Below are 21810 nucleotides of genomic sequence, written 5' to 3' on the forward strand. Positions count from 1 at the left end.
AAATATAAAGACCTTCCCTCTTTTGGCATCTTTCATTGGTTCAATCTTTATTTCTGCAGAAAAATTCACGGAATTATTGTTGTACTGGCCTTCCGAAAAAGAACACTTCGATTTGATCTTATCGAAACATAATGACCTTATATTTTAATTTTTCGGTTACTCCTCTTTAACTCATAACGCACGGATTTAATCTTATCGAAACGTCTTTCCTCTTTTGTCATCTTATGTGGTCCACTGTATATTTTGGCATCTTTCGTTTGAGCAGTAAGTATTGTCTGTGAAAAAACTTGTGAAATTATAGTTGTGGCCTCTTGAAAAAATGCATAGATTTGGTCTTATCGAAACTAAATAGCCTTAGATTTTAATATATCTATTACTCTATTTTCTTCTGAACTCAAAACCACAAATTCAGTCTTATCGAAACATAATGGCATTCCCTCTTTTGGCATCTTTTGTTGGTTCAATCTTTGTTCTCCGTTGCAAAACTTGTGAAATTACCATTGTACCAGCCTAAAAAAAAAATACAAATTTGTATTGTTGAAAAATAAAGGTCTTATATTTTAATTTTCAATTACTATTTTTCCTTATGAATTCATGACGCGCATAGATTTAATCTTATCGAGATGTCTTATCTCTTTTGGCATCTTTTGTGGTCCACTATATTTTGGTATCTTTGATTAGTCATACTCACCCTAGAAAAACTTGTGAAAAGGCCATTGTACCCTAAGAAACTATTTAAACCTCCTTATATAACCCAATAGTGTGAAAGCTAAGATGAACAAGGAAAACAATCGACCCTTCAAGTAATTTTCCATGTGTACTCGCTCAACTGTCATCTTTTATACAATTGAGTTTCGATCTCAATTCTTTTCACCCTCCAACTTCTCAAGTTTTCACTTCAATCAATCACATCATGGATTCATTCACAATCACCATCACCCTCACCTATGAGGAAGTCGTGCCCAATGGTGCCAGTCCACGGTATTTCGCCCCTTCAATTGTTGATATCCCAGAGTCCAGTTATGCCGAGGAAGTGGACCGTCCGTCAGACAATGACGAAAACGTTTCCCTTGATGATGAGAACAATATTTCTCATCTGGAAGATGATGGACAGATTCAAAGCCTGCCTCAAGGAGAAACGGATTGTGACGATTCCGTTGTGCCGTTGGATCACCGGAACGGGACCACTATGGTTGTGGGTCATCATGATTACCATGCAAGTACTTCAAATCCATGCCATGAGTCAATCATAGCTAAAAAAAAGCGAGCTCGGGCAATGGGTGCTGCTGCTTCTGCAGCTGTGCCTGATGCAGTAGCAGCTGTGCCTGATTACGGCGGAGGATGTGACGACTTTGTGGTGTCATCTGATAACCGGAATGAAACCACTGTGTCAGTGGCTCAGCCTCAGCATCCTGATCCTGGTGCTAGTACTTCCAGACGCCCAGGCCATGTGTCGCCGCGAGAAATGAAGAGAAGAGCTCGTGCGATGAAATAGTGTCACTGCTGCAGCTGCACCTGATTCCGGCTGAGGGCGTGGTGACGAGGCGGCTGTTGAGAATGAAGAGAAGAAGGAAGGAGCTGGTGAAGCGGACTTGGAGGTGATTGACGTAGAGTGACAGTGAGATAGAGTAATGAAATAAATATGTTGAATAAGAGTTGGAATGTCTAGTTCAGTTGGTGATAGACCTCGGGTATTTAGTGGAGAAAAGAAGCTAGGGCAATGAGTGTTCCTGCTACAGCTAAGCTTGATTCCGGTGGAGTACGTGACGACCCGAAACCCTAAACCCGAAATTTTCAACAGGGTGCAATTCGCGTTACTTCATCTACAACGAGCTCACAGATCGGGAAGCCGGAAACCCTAACAAATTTCCACCATTGGTTCATCTAATGTTGAATTTCTCCCTACTGAGTGCACTATGCCGCTATGGTCTCCTCCAACAAACTGGAAGTTCAAATCAATTTAAATTTTCAAAGAACATGTCGCCTTTTTATTACCTTTTTTTATTCAAGTGCCATTGCAAATCATTCTCGAGAATTCCATTTTTTACCGCTCAAAGGGAGGGATAAAGTTCTTACGGGATTATGTGTTTACTTAAGCGTTTGGGACATTGGTAAGAGTAAAGTCTATGAATGCAGGTTACATTGTTTGAAAATACTTTTAAAATGGCTGAAAGTGTTTTGGGAACAATTCTTAACACAAATGCAAATGAATCCAAAAAAAAAAATACGCTTCATGCAAGAAGCACATAATTGGTGCTTCTTTCAAAATACAGTTCAAGTGTTTTGGACCCACAAAATACTTTCAGTCATTTTAAAAACACTTATCACTTCCATTTGTCTTCTGTTTGAGCCGATCTTGAGCACCTTTATATATAAATGACTCATTTACATAAACCGCTAAAAATGCACAAGTTTGGTCTTTATAGAAACGTAATAGCCTCAAATTTTAATTTTTCAATAACCTTTTTTTTTCTTATATATACAAAACGCACAGATTTAGTCTTATCAAAACATAATGGCCTTAGATTTTAATTCTTCAGTTATTCAATTTCCATATGATCTCAAAGGTTTTAACACACATAATTGGCCTTGTGAAAACATAATGGCCACGGATTTTAATTTTCAGTTACTACTTTTCCTTATTATGAACTCAAATTCAATCCTATCGAAATATAATGACTCGGTCTCTAATTTTGTCACTTACTCTTTTTCTTTTTGAATTCAAAACGACATCGGTCTTATCAAAACATAGCGGTCTCGTTTTTTAATTTACTAGGTACACTTTTTCTTTGTAAAACTATAAATGCACAGATTTCTTCTTATCGAACCATAATGGTCTTAGTTTTGATTTTTCAGTTAGTCTTTTCTCTTATGAATTTAAAACACACAAATTGACAGGACAAAAATATGATGGTCTTGGACTTGGTTTTTCTTATGAACTCAAAATGTACACAACCAGTCTTATAACAAAAAGAATGGCCTCAGATTTTAAATTTCTCACTCAAATTTTTTTCTTATGAATTTAAAACTCATGTATTTGGAATTTTAGAACAAAAGGATTTCGTGTTTCAATTTTTTCAGTTACTCTTTTTTCTTCAACGCCAAACGCATGCATTTGTTCTTATCGAAATGGCCACATATTTTATGTTTTTTCAGTTACTCTTTTCCTTTATGAACTCAAAACGCACATATTCAGCCTTATCAAAACATAACAGTCTTGTGTTTTGATATTATAGTTACTTTTTTTCCTTATTGCAAGGTGCACATACTCGATCTTATCAAAGGGTAATGGCCACCGGATTTTAATTTTCAGTTATTCTTTTTTCTTATGAACTTAAAACGCACATATTCGGTCTTATCATAACATAATAGTCTCGTGTTTTGATATTTCAGTTACTTTTTTTTATGAACACAAAGTGCACATATACTTGGTCTTATCAAAAGACAATGGCCACGGGATTTTAATTTTTAATTACCCTCTTTTCTTATGAACTCAAAACGCACATATTCGGTCTTATCGAAACATAACAATTTCATGTTTTGATATTTCAGTTACTTTTTTCCTTATGAACGCAAAGTGCACATACTCGCCTTATCAGAAGATAATGGCCACAGGATTTTAATTTTTAGTTACTCTTTTTTCTTATGAACTAAGAAAGTACAGATTCCGTCTTATCAAAACATAACGTTCTCGTATTTTAATTTTTTCTGTTACATTTTTTCCTTATGAAATAAATGTCCAGAATTCTTCGTAGAATCATAATGGTATTGGTTTTAATTTTTTTTTGTTAGTCTTTTTTCTTATAAACTCAAAACGTACACAATTGCTTTTATCAGAACATAATGGCCCTCAAATTTAGTTTCAATTACTATTTTCCTTTTAAACTCAAAACACACAGATTCGTCTTATCGAAATATAATGGCCTCAAGTTTTAATTTTCCAGTTACTTATTTTCCTTTTGAACTCTAAATGCACAAATTCGTCCTTATAAAAAAAACATAAATACTCGGATTTTAATTTTTCGATTACTCCTTTTCCTTTCACATATTTGGTCTTTTCAAAACGTAATGGTATTGGAATTGAATTTTCAATTACTAATTTTCCTTATGAACTCTACATGCACAAATTCGTCCTTATAAAGAAAACATAAATACTCGGATTTTAATTTTTCAATTAGTCGTTTTCCTTTCACATATTCGGTATTATCGAAACGTAATGGTATTGGAATTGAATTTTCAATTACTAATTTTCCTTATGAACTCAAAACGCGTAGATTCGGCCTTAATGAAACATAATGACTTTCGATTTTAATTTTTCAATTCCTCTTTTTTCTTATGAACTCAAAACGTACAAATCCAATCCTATCGAAATATAATGGTCATGGATATTAATTTTTCAATTACTTTTTTCATATGAACTTAAAACGAGCAGATTGGACCTTATCATAATGGTCTTAGATTTTAATTTTTTAGTTACTATTTTTCCTTATGAATTGAAAATACACAGATTCGGTCTTATCTAAACACCATAGCAGCCCTCCTTTCTTTTGGCATCTTTCGTTGGTCAAATATGTATTCTCCATTGCAAAACTCGTCAAATTACCATAGTACCCTCCCAAAAAAGAATTCATCCCAACCTCCCTATATAACCCAATAAGGTGAATGTAAAACAAACAAAAAACATACACCATTCAAGTCATCAACCAGTATCGAACGCCGCTGTGAGGGGAAAAGAGTTGTGGTGACTCGTACGCTCTGAAGCATATTTGAGAAGTGTAGGGCTTGTTCAGTTGTCGATATACAGCCTGCCTCGAGGACTGAACGATCAGTACGCGTCTGATATGCGATGGGAGTGTACGAGTATTCACAACTCTTCGCCGCCCACATTGGGATGACCATTTTGACCCAGGGGTTAGTATATCTTGAGTGTTTTATTCTAGTAGGATTCGAATTAAATTAGATCAAATGGGTTTGGGTTTTCACAATCCATATCTATTAATGGAGTGGATATGGAGATACCTATCAAACGCATGAAATCTTAGAGAAATCCTAACTTATACAAAGGCACGATGCTTCTTCTGTTGGTCGATCTCTTGCTCCCTCTTCTCTTTTCTAGTGAGAAATGGTTGTAAAGGAGGGGGAGTGACGGAACCGGAGAAGAAATCAAGGCGGTGGTGGATAGGATCATGGAGGTGGTGGTGGGGGGGGGGGGGTGGTTGGGCCACAGAGATTGCTAGGTAGAGTTGACAAACGAATCGTGTTTGTTGTGTTTGTGTCATTTTCTTATTATATCTATTATCTTAAGTTCTTAATGAATTGTGCCGTGTCAAATCCGTTGTTTTGGAGGAGGGGAAGAGCTGAGTGACGCCTCCAAATGGCGAATTCCTCAGCTTCCATCCGCCCCTTTCTGTATATCCATGTGGAATATGTTGTTTCGCTACTGGTCTCCTTTTGTCTCTCTCTCACTCTCTTCTTTGTTTCTCTGTGTGCTTTCCGTCGGACGAGACGGAAAATTAGTCGATGAATGACTGTAGAGGAGTGGCGCCCAAGGTGGAGAACTCGTCGAGGAACTGCTCGAAGGCCCACTTTGAGAAGTCGTTAACGACGGCTTCGTGAAGTTGGAAAGGACAGCGCCCCGACTAATTATCCCGAGCTTTTGGGCTGTTTTAATAGTACGGTGTCAACCGTATAAAATTTGATGGGCCGGATAATTAAGCGGGTGCTTATTTAGTACGAGAGTGCACCAAACAACTGCTCCCGTATTATTTATCCTATCCGATGCTTTATACGACGTGCCAAACAAGGCCTAAGTGTAGCATTATACATTTAGATTTGAAAAAAATATCTTATTATATTTGAAATGAATGACCAAATAAGTAATCCAATAAAAATCTATATCGTTAACAAATTGAGAAAAAGATCTTCGCCGGATCCTTTTCCTAAGATCTAAAAATTCTCATGATCGTATACGTTCATCATATATCATACAATCAATTTTTATTAAATATTATTTATATTTAATTTAAAATTTAAAATCTAAAATAATTTTTAACCGCACAATCAACAATAAACAAACACGATCATAAATTTTCAACAAATTGATTAAAAATCTATTATTTTTTTGTCATTTTATATCAAGGCAATGGATTATAAAAAAATTACCATGCCTAGTAGCAGGTGGTGGGGTTTACTGGGAACAATTTAGACAAACACAGTAGAATTACACAGTTTTTTTTTTTTGGTAAAATAGAATTACACAGTTTAATTAAAGAAACTGCAAATATTTCGATTCAAATCACAAAACAATATACAAATTCAAGCACAGCAGCTAATCCATGATTGTAAGCAACAACCATATTTCATTAAATTCCTAATCGTAGATAAAAATTAAAACCCCAAATCGACAACAAATTATCGAAACCAGAACCCCTAGAAATTGGGGATTTTTTTTTTTTTTCCTTAAGCCCTCTCGCCTCTGATCCTACGAGCGAGCTGGATGTCCTTGGGCATGATTGTGACCCTCTTGGCATGAATCGCACACAGGTTGGTATCCTCGAACAGACCCACCAAGTACGCCTCCGCCGCCTCCTGAAGGGCCGCCACAGCGCTGCTCTGGAACCTCAGATCGGTCTTGAAGTCCTGGGCGATCTCCCTCACGAGCCTCTGGAACGGAAGCTTGCGGATCAGGAGCTCAGTGCTCTTCTGGTACTTCCTGATCTCCCTCAGCGCCACAGTTCCGGGCCTGAAGCGGTGGGGCTTCTTCACTCCTCCGGTCGCCGGAGCCGACTTCCGGGCAGCCTTGGTGGCCAGCTGCTTCCTTGGGGCTTTGCCTCCGGTGGACTTGCGAGCAGTCTGCTTGGTGCGAGCCATTTGGGATTGAAGTTGGAAGATTGAAGGACTTCGGGAGATTTGGGCTGTTTGTTTCTCGGGAAAATCAGCGAGAAAATGCGATGAATATGTGAATTTGGATATATATGATCGGAATTATTTATAGAGTGGAAGAGTAAAAGAAGCGCGAGTTGAAATATTTGGGAAATTTTGAAACTTTGGATGAGCGAATATGAAGCGTTGATTGGTTCTTGTTATCAACGGTGAGGATTTTTTTGGTGGAGTAGAGCGGATAGCGATCCATGTGCTCTGCTCGCTGTCCAATGGTATTGGTTTATTACAGCTGCAACTGGATTTTCAGTGTTTGTCGATTTTTTAAGTTGGCGGGTCAAGTTTTGGGTGTTCTGAATATGAGCTGGACCGGAAAATTATGCAAATGTGAAAAGGGCTCATGAGATAAGATTTTATGGAACATGTGAGATTAAATGTTTGGCCCAAAGAAGGGAAATGGCTTGAACTCGAGAGAGGGAGAAGGATTTGAACTCGAGATGCATTAATTATTAGGAATTTTAACGAAAAGTTTCTGGTAATGTTCACTTTAACGAAAAATCATATTTTTAAACTAAAAAGTCAATCATGGTACTATTCACTTTACCATTTATTTTGTCCTTATCGTTAAAACTCAAAGTTTTCAAGTCATTTTCATTAGTTTTTCTTTAATTATTAGAGCAATTCACCATTTGCAGGGAAAGGAAAATACTTGGAGTAATAGATCTTCACATTATCAATGACCATATTTTTGTAAGATCGTTATTGTATTTGTATTGATGAGATATGATTAAATGTACGAAGATGTCAAACAAAATTATCCATCAAAATTGCTTGTCGTGTGAATCGTTGATAACTTAATATACTATCGTTGTTCTTAACTGAGACACAATTTGGATTTCATCTCGGAACCTTGTAGGGTTAGGAGTACTCGAGTAAGTTAGTTTGTGTGTGTAATAAATTTTTTTTATTTTTTATAGTAACTACTTGTCCTAATTTTTTGGGGTGATTTCAAATTAATCTTAACAACATTCTTAATAATAATCTAACATTTTGCAAAGTGGACATATGTTAGGTTCACTAGCGTTCAGTGGTGTAAACAATTATTAAAGTGAATTTTTATTCTTAAATCATCTATGGAGCTTTAAATCTCCAAATCGATACAGTTTAGCTGCGCAAATTTACGGCTTAACTTGTCTAAAATGAGTTGATTTAGGGAATTAGAGTTCCAAAGATGACAATTAGTAGAGACCAATTTTAATTTGTCCACATCATCATTTAATGCTAGAAAAATCACCACTTTATGTTGTTAAAGTCATCACTTAAAGTTGTTGGCCTAACAAAATGTCTAATTTTTAAACCATTGAGTAGTTACTTAAGTGTAAGAAAACATATTACTGGCAACTACATTTAAATCATTTGAGCTTCCAACACTCTTCAAGTTAGCCTTTTGTATTGCATTGGTGTGGTGATTCCTTCTTTGAATTGAAAACACAACTTTGGGTTCTTTCATATTAATATAAAAAAGTATTACTCCAACGTAGTTGTTTTTGCTTTTTGGTTTTTTTTATTTCTATAGACTGCGGTAAAGCGTCATTTGCACCTCCAAAAGTAACTGTTGGGTAAAAAATAAAGAAAACTAATGAAAATGACTTAAAAACTTTGAGTTTTAATGATAAAGACAAAATAAAGAGTAAAATGAATAGTACCATGATTGATTTTTTTAATGTAAAAATGTGATTTTTCGAACAATATCATAAGTTTTTCGTTAAAGTTCCCTTTAAAAAATATTCTAACATAAAGTGTGCCTACTGCTTACACAGTGCAGTAGGACATCGACATTTCATTTTAGAAGCAAAAAGTTGCCCCAAAAGCTACCAAACCAACTTTATAGAAAAGGGCTCAAAGTTGGTATACAGAGCGCTGAAGATTGAAGACAAGAGTGTCTAATTCATGGGTCAAAGATTTAAGATTGGTACGACTAATTAGTCACCCGATTGATTACTTATCCTGTAGAAGATATTTAATATACTTAATTTGATTGCTTATCCCTTGCTCAAGAATTCTAACCTCGAAAGATACTTCCCTGGAACTAATTCATCTTTTTTTTTTTGAACTTTAACGAAAAGCACCCGGTACTGTTCATTTTAACGAAAAATCACATTTTTACACTAAAAAATCAATCATGATACTATTCACTTTACCCTTTATTTTGTCTTTATTATTAAAACTCAAAGTTTTCAAGCCATTTTCATTAGTTTTCCTTTTTTTTTTATTAGTTAGAATAGAAGGGAATCCAATTTTTGCACTTACTTATCTCTTACAGATCCTCACTACTTCTACTAATCTCGAGGGCTCTTCATATTCTTACAACAATATCAAGATACGCAACATCAATGCTCAAATGACAGCCTAAACAATCGTCATTGTCGTTTGAGAAGCAACTTCTCTTACTTAACCCTCGGAAAATTTTCTTTGGCTAATACAACACCGTTGTCCTCCAACTCTAGTGCCCATTTTGTTGTCCATTTTGTAGGATTTTTATTTTTATTTTATTAATAAGTGATATTCTACATAAATTTATCAAAACTACGAGAAGGAGATTCGAACTTGGATGCATATAGAACGGAGCTCCTACACTTCTCTTTTCATTATTGAATGGTGTTAAAGCTTGAATTACAGAAACACAACTTTAGGTCTTGAATTTGAAAAGAAATACTATCGTGTCGTCCAACAAATTTGGTAAAGGAGACTAAATATAAAAGAGAAAAGGGCAACAAAATTGGACATTTCATTTTAGAAGGAAAAAAAATGCCCTTCTCTACCAACTTTATAGAAAAGAGCTGAAAGTTGGTATAACTCTGAATCTGAAGAAGTTGTGCGGAAGAGTGTAGACAGTAGTATCGATTTCGTGGGTCAAGATCGATTAAGATTGGTATGACTAATGACAAGCTAGCTTAACTAATCCAACACTATTACGTGAGTCTTCCTTGTGGCCATAAATATGTAGTATAAGAGCATCTTCAAGAGAGTTTACAAAACTAAATTTGAAGTGCAACATAAGATGTTTATGCTCCAATAAAGTTGTTAAACAAGTCTTCAAATTTAGAAAATGTCATATACTCTCTAGATTTAGAAACTCTCTATCCCACTCTTCATATATTCTTTTTATTATATAATGTGTCTTTGTCAATTTTTTTCCCAAAAATGAAACATTAAAATAAGTTCATATGAAGGGAAGTAATAGAAAAATACTAAGATTTGTGGAATCTGTTGGAGCAAATTTGAGAATCAACAAATTTCAGTTTTCAAACTGACGTGTGGATCAACAAATTTGTATTTAGAGTCACATCTATAAAAATTGTTGGAGATGCTCTAAGTTGTAAAACTTCAATTTTTCTTCAATAATCTGGACCGCTCAGTAGCATAGGGGGAATTCATAACAAAATCACTCATTATTTGCAACACCTGCAATTCTAATTAATAGGCTAATTAAAGTGAGGTTATTTCAATGTGGAAGCTAAATGGTAGGAGTAGTAGTGCCTCAACTTGTATGAAAGCAATGAACGATATTGACAAGGCAATATGGTCCCACATTCTCAGACCAAAATCAACCCTAAGGCATGAAGACATCTATACAAACAAAGAAGAAACTAAGGATATGTATTATTTACTAATTCAGAAGATAAAAGAAACAAAATAAGCACGTAACCCTAATTGTTTTAGAACTACAAGAGACAAACGTGGATCCCCACAGAAAAACAAAGACACGGGTAACAACAACGACATGAATACTATAATAACCCTAGTATTGGTAATGAGCAGTGGGTGATGAAAAAGAAAACAAAAACCCTAACGAATCCACTTTTACTAGGATCAAACAATCAAAACATGACAAAATCCAAGCATCATACGAGCAAGTCCAGCAAGAATTTTAGCACCTCCCCTCTTTCTGCTTCTTGCTTTAAGAAACTCAGCTTCGTAAATAGAAATAAAAATACTTAAAATGGCAGAGTATATTGGTACCATATAAATATGCGTGTGTGTGCGCGCGCGCAGAGATTGCACAACGTGGTAGGGGAGAAGGCGTTGTTTTAGTATCTGTGGCGGGCATTTTTAGTGGAAGATAAAGTACCATGCATCAAGCTAGGGTTTAGGGTTATCAGCCTGCTGTATGTTATTTGCTGTATTCTTTTGGAGTAACTCGGTTGCATCTTTGCTTGTATCTAATATATTCCATTTGGTACAGAGTGAAAAAGACCAAAAGCAAACTCTCTTTGTTTCTCTCAAGAGAAAATGAAAACTAATTGCCACCGTACATTCACAATCTGCGATCAGAATCTAACATAAACTATCCCACTAGGCCGTATTGAAATTTTCATAAAAACAGTTACAATATTGAAATAAGACTTGGGGCGGATGTCATATGTGAGAGGCACTTCCATTTGTATTATCTATGTCCTTATTTTCGAAAAAGAAAAAGGATGTCCCCATTTTTAAGAAAAAGTCCACACATTCTTTTTAAGGTTACCGTATAATGCATTTTAGCAATGTAAACCATCTATATTATAAGTCATACTTCAATATTTATTTCTACAAAAAATCATCATCATTCGAAACTGTTTGGTTATATAAACTGTGTACCAAAACACTATGTTAGATGAAAATGTAGATCATCAATTAACTAGAAAAGCCGGTTTTGTGCAGGAATAATCCTCAGAAGAGGAAAACAAAAAAACAAAAAAAAAAAATTGAACGTCTTCGGTAATTGGATTGCACCCGAAAAAAAAAATCTTTATGTTGAACTAAAATTACTGGCAGACAGTCTAGTTAGTAGCAAGCAATGGGAAACCCCTAACATTGTATGAGTTATCTCGTTAAAGAAGGATGATTAAATATAGGGAACTTTAACAAAAAGCATCCGGTACTGTTCACTTTAACGAAAAACCACATTTTTATACTAAAAAGTTAATCCTGGTACTATTCACTTTACCCTTTATTTTGTCCTTATCATTAAAACTCAAAGTTTTCAAGCCCTTTCATTAGTTTTCCTTCAAATATATAATTATTGGATCATTTGCTTCTACAACAATTTAAGAGCCATCGAATGGGAATGAGTTAGGATTTAGTGTTTTCTATTAATGGGTATCAACGTGAAATGGGACACAATAACAAATAGCCAAAACCAATAAGAAAACAGCTGTGTGTCAACCCTACGTAGTGGTGTCCACATTCGCACTGAAAAAATACTGGTTATAAGGCATAAGTGAACCTTAAGACAGCGGAATTTGACATAAGCTAAGCCAACTTTAACTCATTCTAAACAAGAAACTAATAATTTCCAATCTATTTTGTTGGGGACAAAATATGAGAGATTTCAAACCTATTTCAATTTTTTTAAAGACTACTTTGTGATTAATTTAAGTATAATCCGTAAAATGCAGTTGATTTACAAAGAAAATTAGTAAACACCTTTTTGCATGTGGAGGTTAACAAACTCTAGCATTTGGGTGGGGGGTTGGTGATCAGAAAGTTAATCTCATTTAAATAGTCACTTCTTCTAAACACAAATATTGAAAACAACGAACATAAACGTTAAATATTTCCTTAATCCTACATGGAATTCCTTTACCAAAATAACCAAAATAATAAGGGCTCGTTTGGAATTGTATTTTTAAAATTACTAAAAGTGCTCTTGGTGGAATTGATTTTGGGTTTCAAAAACACTTCAAAGACTTTTTTAAAGAAGCATTAGGTATGTGTTTCTGGCAGGAATCACTTCAAGTGCTTTTTTAGGATCCACTTTGATTTTTATTAAAACTTGATTTCAAAAACATTTTTATCAAAAACACTTTCAGTCATTTTAAAAATATTTTCAAATGAGCCCTAATACATTAAACCTTCCAATAAACTAAGTCTTGCGTTTTTCAAACTACCCATCCTTCTTACATGCCCATGAGGCCAACATAAAATTTAAGCATGGGCAGTTTGGTAAATCTACTAGTACAAGGTGATGACCCATTAATTTGGAGAAGAGATCCTCTCCGGATATCTTTCATCAAGGCTACCAGATCAAGTGATCTGGGTTTTTGAAATTTCATCCAACGGCCCACTTATTTTCATCCTTGAAAAGCTATAATAATTTTTTACTGTTGGATAAAATTTCAAAGGTCAATATCATTTGATCCGATAATTTTGATAGAAGAGATCCGGAGAGGATCTCTTCTCATTAATTTGGTCCCCTCTGTTGCACTGGACTTTACAAGATTCGCTAATTACAGAAAGGCAAGACAATGAGTGTTTGGAAGGTTTTGGATATTTCTGTCCTCAAACCCCCACTCCCTTTCGGCCCTTGGATTGGACAGCTCAGAATTGTTTTTCATGGACCAAACTACCCTCATCCCATACTAAATGAGTGTGTGAATCAAACTATGATTGTAAGTGCAAAGATAAGTACTTTAACGTTAATTTTCATTTTAACTGGAACTGCAAAGATAAGTACTCTACCATTGATTCTTATTCTGACGGTCAGATATAGATAAATGCTCTATCATTAAAATTAAAATCTTTGGAATAGAATTCACATTTCCTCAAATGTGAACATAGTCGAGGACAATATAATGCCAAATGATTTCCAAACTTATTAGGGATTAGAAGGTATCACCATGTCAAAATTTTATGTTATATTCTCACAAGTAAATTTTGTACAAAACTATAGTTTCATGAGCAATTTACCCATACATTATTGCTTCTGACTTTCAATTTTGACAAGCCGAAACTAAGCTATCGTGGTGAGTTTGTTTTGTATTTTCTTTGTACGTCAGTTAATCACATTTATTTTCATTCTTTCTTTGACCCTTTTGAAAGAAAAAAATAACATGTGTAATCAATATGCACATGAAATTAAAAGGACCAACTCACTTAGATCATCAATTGCTATCATTACATAAAGTATTTCACAATTAAAGTGGGCATCATCATTCATCACTTCTTCAAAGTTCAAACAATTGTTAGGGTAGTGGAACATAGAGTGGAGAACTTCTCATGAAACCAAGCAATCATGTTCACAGTAGTACCACCACCTTATGTTGGTTGCATGGTTATTTTAGGAAACCATGGCCCCCAAGGACATTTTGGTCAATTTAGTTTATACCAAAACCATACCTCCTACATCGAGTAAGAGTTACCCCTCTCACTCTCACTCTCTCTCTCTCTCTCTCTCTCTCTCTCTCTCTGTGCTTCACATGCTCTCATTCTATCAAAATCCATAAGAACCAAGACAAAGAAGCTCATTGGCATAGGGTACCCCCTACTCTCTCTCTCTCTCTCTCTCTCTCTCTCTCTCTCTCTCTCTCTCTAAAATTCTCTGGTTTTCCAAGATTCCACTGTAGATATGATCATCTCTGCATACTAAACCGAACCATTGGATTCCCACTCCTTCATTCTCTCTGTTCTTATCTCTCCCTGAACAGTCTCACTCTCACCCCACTCCTCCTCTGCCCTCCTCTGTTTTTCTCTCTTGTTTTTCATGGCTTCTTTTACTACAAATACTAACAATTCTCAACCCCAAGAGAATAATTCCAATGTCTCAAACGATGTCAGGAGGCAGGAAATCCAAGCCGCCGTTGCCAAAGCTGTGGAGCTGAGAGCTCTCCATGCTGCTCTGGTTCAAGGAAGCAGCCCTGCAAATCTCAGGTTCCGTTCTTCTTCCCCTGCCTCCCGCCCTGCCTCCCAGTTCTCTGCTCAGGACTACCCCGTTTTCACTCCGGTGAGTCGAAATTTTCGACGTTCTTCATTTTCGTTCTCTAGTTTCCGGAATTTGCTCTGTTTTCTCTACTACTGTCATACAATTTGTTCTTTGCTTTTAATAAATATTTTTAGTTTTTAGGTAGTTTTTTTTTGGGTATTGCGAGCGTGCCACTACTTCGTTTTCATTTTTTTTAGCATGGAATTTGTTTTGTTTTCTTTGTTATTGTGAGAAATTTTTGTTCCTTGGATATATCAAAAGCGAATCCCGAAGATATAAAAGGGACGACAGAAGAGAAAATTAGAGCGTCAAAGTCACAAACCCTCGTACATTAGAGTTAGGCCAGTTGTCTTTTATGCGTACTTGAGTTAGGCCAGTTGGTTACGACCTTAAAAAGTTGGAACGCTCCCCTCGTATATTAGAGTAGTTTAGATCTTCGTATTTAAAATATAATAATAAGGATTGTATTTTGCGGTTAATAAGTGCTGGATGAGTTCACTAAATTTGGAGACATTTTACAGAGTTATGAAGATGAACCACTGCCCGGATTTCAACAAATTCCGACAATGAATCGAAGGTTATCCGAGAATTGTGACGAGTATGGCGGGCTGGAAGGAAATGTGGATGAAACAGTTGCATCAAATTACAAGGAAAACTCATCTTCAAGAAAAGGGTTCCCTTCCGATTTTGCCTACTTAGAGTCCCATGCTTGTCCAGCTGAGGATCACAAGTCTGTGACAAGCTCTTCATGTGCAAACAATATCACCGTGCTTCAAACATCGCCTGCCAAGGAATACTTCAGGTCGAGAAGGCGAAATAGTTTGGGGGATTTCAACTCGGTTTCATCTTGTAATCGATGCAAGCCTGCGATCATAACAAGCGAATCGGAGGTTGGGACGAGGAACTACAGGAATTCTAACAGTGTTGTGCCGTTGACAGATTCACATTCTTCTGTTCGGTCGCAACCAAAGAGTCGGGGAGTCATTTCGTGGTTGTTTCCCAAGTTAAGGAAGAAGCACAAGAACGAAAGCTCTCCAAACCGAACAGAACCAGAGGAAGTTTCTCAGGTTTATAGGGACTTGGGGATAATGTCAATTGAGACGTTGAGGAAACAGCTCACAGAAGCGAATGAGCAGAGAGATGCCGCGTTAATGGAGGTTTCCGAGATGAGATCTTCGCTCGGGGAGCTGAAACAGAAGATGGACTACTTGGAAACTTACTGTGAAGAGCTGAAAAGAGCTTTGAGACAAGCAACACATACCAAGAATTCCCAATTCCCCGAAAAGCTTGGGAACTTCCCAAAGAGTGGCAAATCCAACGATGGGAATGCAGAAAACCTAATGCCGGTCAGCGAGGAAGTAATGGTGGAAGGTTTCTTACAGATAGTATCGGAAGCAAGACTGTCTGTAAAACAGTTCTGCAAGATCCTTGTAGCGCAGATCGAAGTAACAGATAACACCCTGGTGGATAATTTGAACATGCTTCTCGAGCCGTTCAAATTGTCATTGAGTTCTAAGCACTCCAAGGAAGTGTTGTACCATTTGGAAGCCATCATCAACCAGTCACTCTACCAAGACTTTGAGAACTGTATGTTTCAGAAAAATGGCTCGCCGAAGATTTTAGACCCTCACCAAGCACGCCAAGCGCAGTTTTCTTCGTTCGTTGCCCTTAGAAACTTGAGCTGGAACGAAGTATTAAGAAAGGGAACGAAGTATTACTGCGAAGAATTCAGTAAGTTTTGCGATCAGAAGATGAGTTGCATCATTACAACACTAAATTGGACAAGGCCGTGGCCGGAGCAGGTTCTTCAAGAATTCTTTGTTGCTACCAAGTGCATTTGGTTGCTTCATTTGCTTGCATTTTCGTTCAATCCCCCTCTCGGGATTTTGAGGGTGGAGGAGAATAGGAGCTTTGATCCGCATTACATGGATGACATGTTCATGGACAGGCAGAGATCGCTCGGTCCGAGCCGGGTTAAGATTATGGTAGTGCCAGGGTTTTATGTTCAGGATAGGGTTTTAAGGTGCAAGGTTCTTTGCAGATATAAGTCTGCAGGTTCAGTAAATTGATCCCTTCTTATATATATATATATTTATCAATCAATTATTGGTTTTTTTAAAATTATTTTGTATGGATTAACTATTCAACTACCATCGATGCTTCAACTATATAAGGCTTAATTTATTGGATTTATCGTCATGTAGTGATAGAGTAGTCGAAAGATAATGTTTGTGGTAAAAATATTATGATTTAAGCATCCGTGGTATAATCCGTTAGGATTTAAGCTCAATAAAAGTTCTGTCAATTGTTAGCATCTAAGCCTCACATGTGAGGCTAAGAAAATAAAGTTAGCCTCCCGTGCTAACAATTAACGGAAAGTTCCGTTTTGGCCACACATGTGACTCACATTCTAACAATTAACGGAGAGTTGACAAAACTTTTAATTTTAAACATTAGGACTTCCCCACATGCGCTTCCCCTGAATTTTTTTAACCAAAGGGTCTGTCTTCCTCACCACAAGGATTAACAATCCAATTAGGCCATTATATCAATGTTGATACTGTGTTCATAGGGTTATCAGCGAAAGTCTACGGAGCAAATTACTAGCGATGCGACATCAGTTCATTAGGTTGTTGGACTAGTAAGATGATCAGGCGGTATGACCCAAGTTTTTCCTCCTCAACCAGAACCTGCTTATAAGTGAGACAATCTCAACAATCTATGGATTCTTGAGCACAAAAATATAGACTGAAATTGTATTGCAAGCACGCAGAATAAACGTCCTACTGAACCAATTACAGCATACAAAACAAGGACAAAGGAATCAAATAGAGCAAAACTTCAGGGGTGGCAAGTATTCGTCTCAAAACTTCAGTTGTTAACAACGTTATGACTAGAAAAAACGAGGAAGAACTCATAACTATTTTTCTGCAACTGCAAATGCTAATCCCAAATATACGAGAAGAGGCCGGATTTATGCATGACCATTTGAACCCTCGCCGCCTCAGGGCATGCCGTCCATCAACTGAAGCTCAGTGCAGATACCTTCATGCATTTACTTTTACTTTCTTCATCAGCTCTATGAATTCGCTAAAAACTGCAGTAAAAAAAAAAATCCCTTAAACTTTTTTGTAATTTAACATTACACGGTATGTAAAATTGTAAAGAAATGGTACCATAAGTGTGATAGAAAGTAGCTAGAAAGAAGCAACAGCCCTTGTAACTATGAGCTCTAGCTTCACCTTTCAGTAGGTGATGAAATTCCTAGATTTCTTGTTAAAAGTGCATATCTCTAATTGGTGCAAGCATCTACGGCAGATAATACTAGTAAATTTTAATATTTATTTATCAGTAGGTAGAAACACAGTTCACATTACCATAGTCCGAATCATGAGGTCCTGGGGATGCTTCAGGGTGGTACTGAATAGACATGATGTTTCGTGCAGGATAGGCAAGGCCAGCACAACTTCCATCATTGAGATTGACATGAGTTACTTCTACACCCTCCGGAAGTGATCCAGCCTCAACTGCAAAGTTGTGGTTCTGCAACAAAATTAGAGGATGAAAAGGTTCATATATGTCCATTACTTCAACATGTTTACTTTAGACAGTTCAAAATTTTCGAACATAATAAATTTCTAAGATTGACATACCTGAGCACTTATCTCAACATGTCCAGTACGAAGATTACGGACTGGATGATTTCCTCCATGGTGGCCAAACTTCATTTTGAAAGTTTTACCGCCTAATGCCAGGCCAAGCAACTGATGGCCCATGCAAATTCCAAAAACTGGAACCTTCCCAAGAATCTCCTTGACTGTTTCAACAGCATAAGGAACAGCAGATGGGTCTCCGGGGCCATTGCTGAAAAGTACCCCATCTGGTTTCATTTTAAGAGTCTCTGATGCTGGCCATGTTGAAGGCACAACAGTAATTTTACAACCATACGAAGCCAAGCGCCTGAGTATATTATGCTTGATTCCAAAATCATATGCAACCACCTACAATTCAGACAGACAGGAATAAGATAAAAGGTCAACTACGACCAAATTACCAACATCAGAGCAATACTGGCCCTTTAGCAAATGTGTTTGCCTTTCGCTTTATAGTTAAAGAGATAAAGGAAGGGATGGGGAAGGAGAGAAACAAGAGATGTGACACGTGACAAAAAGAGTATGCATAATAGGATACAATTATAACTAAAAAGCAATTTACTTCCAATACCATCCTATATATTTTTTCCTTCATCCCTGTTCTCCTCTCCTTTTCCCCTCTTGTTAATTTAAAAACAAAGAACGAAAATGTTACCAAACATTCTGTTTAGTAATTCAAATTTAACTCAATACTGACTTACATGAAATGCATCTCCATCTCTTTTACTGGAGTTAAATGCCCACTCTGAATCTGTTTTATCAACCCAATCATGAGGGGCCTCACATGACACACCACTTATTAGATCGACCCCTGCAAAATTAAAACAAGAAACCTTGGAATTTTAATCCTTAAACTGGATTTCTTTTTCTGTTACATCCTTTGACTTATTTAACTAACAAATACTTACCAACAATGTCCCACGAACGAGACATTTCCAATAGTTCTTCATCTGATTTTGTCTTTTCCGTGCTTAAAACACCAATAAGGCTTCCATCTTGCCTTAATCTTCGGGTGATAGCACGTGTGTCAACATCATCTGTTTCATAATCAATCAGCACCAAAAGCAAAACGTCAGAAGTCATACATAAACACCAATTAACATGATTCTGCAAAATATTAGTTCCTTAAAGATTAATGCCCAGGTCTAACTTACAAATTCCCATGATGTTCCTTTCTGCTAAATAATCACCAATTGTTTCTGCACATCTCCAATTTGAAGTACTGCAAATTAACAATCACACAGTTTAGTTTATTGCCAAAACTGAGCATCACAGCTCAATCACGGAAATGGCTGATATTAATGTTCCTAGAGCAGTATTTGAAGAAGGACCAATTGGTCACCTGATGCTTAAACTTCTGATCACCAGACCGGCAAGGAAGCATTTCCTTGATTCTTCATCATCTGATAAGGATGACACCAATATCAGAATTCAGCATATCCAAGACGGTATAAATTTCAAAACTTGAGAAAGAAATCTTCACCTACCAAAATTTACACCAGTATTTCCAATATGTGGGTTTGTCATCAGGACAAATTGGCCAGCATAACTAGGATCTGTAATAATTTCTTGGTACCTGCGTAAACATGTAAAATGCCCCTATATCAGACTCCATATATTACAGGCTGAAATTATGAATTCCTCGACATTGATATCCAACCACAGAGGAGGTAACTAGTTCCACTTATACAAGTACCAAATTTACGTTACAATGTTAACGTATGCAGCTAAGTCCCACAAACGGAAAGAACCTGACACCAAAGTTCAAATGTTAAGATAAATTGCTGGGAGATACAAAATCATAAGTCATCTCACCCAGTCAAGGATGTATTGAATACAACTTCACCAACTTGGGTCCCTGAAGCGCCAAACGACTTCGCTCTCCAGATTGAACCATCTTCAAGCACAAGCCTAGCATCTGAGGTCTTCCAAGGTCTTTCTGCCAAATCTAAACCCCAACAAACAATACAAAACACACAGAACCATATATTTTTAATAATAAAACTACAAATTTAATCTGTATTATAAAGAAATTATCAACAATCAAGATTATAAACCCCCGAGAGTGAATTCTGAGCTTAAGAACAAGTAATTCAATAAAACTGAATAAACCCATCATTTGTTTTTCACTTTTATTAAAAAAAAATTCACATTCCTGGACATAAAACTGAAGTTCTATGGCACGCAATTAACTTGTTTTTCATCTAATTACTGTAAAGACACAATCTTTTTTTCTAATATAAAACAAATATTTTAAATATTCATGCGCATTAATGTATTGGGAAAGTTGGAAGAGTGAAAGAAAACAGTTGAAACAAGAGGTGACGGCAGAGCAGAACCTGGGACGGTGGTTGAGGTGGCGGAGGAGCATCGGATGGTGAAAGCTCTGAGCTTTGATGGGTTTGGAGACTTGGGATGGAATAAAGTCCACGGATTTATAAGAGCTAATTCCATAGCTGCTGCGGCCATTCTCCTCTCTCTGTTGCGGCTGTGGATTATTTGGCTTTGCTATGCTTCTGTATTAGAGAGAGAGAGAGAGAGAGAGAGAGAGTAGAATATAGAAAAGGGACATACAAACGACACATCATACTTTTTTAGTGGTCGGACATAAAAAAAAAATTGTTATTCTCATTATATTTTTATATATAATGTTAACGAAGCTAAATTTGTAAACAAAGTTTTAAAAATTAAAATATATGAAAGTTAATGAATGATTTATTACTTACACATTGATAAATGTGCTTACTCTTATTCGTAACACATCATTTAGTTTGTAAATTTAGTCCCCAAATTTAGTCTTCCTAACATTACCCTATTTTTATGTCACATTTGTATCATATTTCATCAGACCTGCATGTGTGTCTCATCTCTATCAGAAAAGTAATAGAAATATAGTATGAAAAATATGGTAAGAGCAGTATTTTTGTAAAAAAATACAACAAGAGGTAAAGCTTGCGAAAGCAACTAATAAATTAACATGCATAAGATTCAAATTCCAATATCCTAAGATTCAAATTCCAATATCCTAATGAAGAGGGTGTTAAATTTTTTTGTGTCATGAGTACGAAACTTTCCTCACCAAAACTAATGTAAAATTTGAGAAAAAAGACCTAATAAATTAACGTTGACCACATGATGCCAAAGGCCAATTTAGAATTAGCATTTAAATTTTAAAAATAATTATTGGCACTTCAAAATTTTAATTTAGTATAATGACCGGACGAAACTAAAAAATAACTCCCCAGATGCGACATTATAAAAGATCCCCTTTAAGATTAAAAAAAAAAAAAAGGAGTCCCTTTACTCCGGGCAGCCTATGGCTACAGAACAGTTTATCAACGCCGGTCGAGCAGGTCGGAGTTTTGCGCTTTGCGAGGTTCTGAAGGAAGATAGTGGCGGATAAGGGTTGGGTGACGAATGAGATGGAAAAAGGGAAGCAAATGAGAAGGAAAGCTTGTGAGGCGCTTTGGAAGACTTTCTTTCTTACAGCTGCAGCAATGTCATACACGGTAGAAGAAAATGGTGGACTCAAAA

General features: G+C 36.4%; 3 protein-coding genes across 3 annotated transcripts; 1 reads left to right on the top strand and 2 right to left on the bottom strand.

The window, feature by feature from the left end:
• Nucleotides 1-6260: 6260 nt before the first annotated feature.
• Nucleotides 6261-6971, bottom strand: LOC126616125 (histone H3.2). The gene has a single exon (XM_050284117.1). The coding sequence runs from the start codon at nt 6868-6870 to the stop codon at nt 6460-6462; it is 411 nt and encodes a 136-aa protein (XP_050140074.1). The 5' UTR covers nt 6871-6971; the 3' UTR covers nt 6261-6459.
• A 7127-nt stretch (nt 6972-14098) lies between these two features.
• Nucleotides 14099-16744, top strand: LOC126616127 (IRK-interacting protein-like). Its single transcript, XM_050284120.1, has 2 exons — nt 14099-14644; nt 15145-16744. Exons 1-2 carry the CDS (start codon nt 14405-14407, stop codon nt 16690-16692), a joined length of 1788 nt encoding a protein of 595 aa, XP_050140077.1. The 5' UTR covers nt 14099-14404; the 3' UTR covers nt 16693-16744.
• Nucleotides 16745-17349: 605 nt separating this feature from the next.
• On the bottom strand, nt 17350-20824 carry LOC126616128 (carbamoyl-phosphate synthase small chain, chloroplastic-like). The gene is made up of 10 exons (XM_050284121.1): nt 20616-20824; nt 20092-20224; nt 19764-19852; nt 19619-19679; nt 19431-19498; nt 19185-19313; nt 18978-19087; nt 18277-18624; nt 18001-18166; nt 17350-17720 (listed from the first exon to the last, which is right to left on the bottom strand). Exons 1-10 carry the CDS (start codon nt 20743-20745, stop codon nt 17671-17673), a joined length of 1284 nt encoding a protein of 427 aa, XP_050140078.1. The 5' UTR covers nt 20746-20824; the 3' UTR covers nt 17350-17670.
• Nucleotides 20825-21810: the final 986 nt, after the last annotated feature.

This window comes from Malus sylvestris, chromosome 3, assembly GCF_916048215.2.
Source record: "Malus sylvestris chromosome 3, drMalSylv7.2, whole genome shotgun sequence".
Taxonomy (NCBI): Eukaryota; Viridiplantae; Streptophyta; class Magnoliopsida; order Rosales; family Rosaceae; genus Malus; species Malus sylvestris.

Coding starts and splice junctions, on each gene's coding strand:
- LOC126616127 (XM_050284120.1), top strand. CDS start 14,405: ATGGCTTCTTTTACTACAAATACTAACAATTCTCAACCCCAAGAGAAT. Junction 14,645..15,144: donor ACTACCCCGTTTTCACTCCG/GTGAGTCGAAAT, acceptor GACATTTTACAG/AGTTATGAAGATGAACCACT.
- LOC126616125 (XM_050284117.1), bottom strand. CDS start 6,870: ATGGCTCGCACCAAGCAGACTGCTCGCAAGTCCACCGGAGGCAAAGCC.
- LOC126616128 (XM_050284121.1), bottom strand. CDS start 20,745: ATGGCCGCAGCAGCTATGGAATTAGCTCTTATAAATCCGTGGACTTTA. Junction 19,499..19,618: donor ATCAGAAGTTTAAGCATCAG/GTGACCAATTGG, acceptor GTTAATTTGCAG/TACTTCAAATTGGAGATGTG. Junction 19,314..19,430: donor AAGGAACATCATGGGAATTT/GTAAGTTAGACC, acceptor ATTATGAAACAG/ATGATGTTGACACACGTGCT.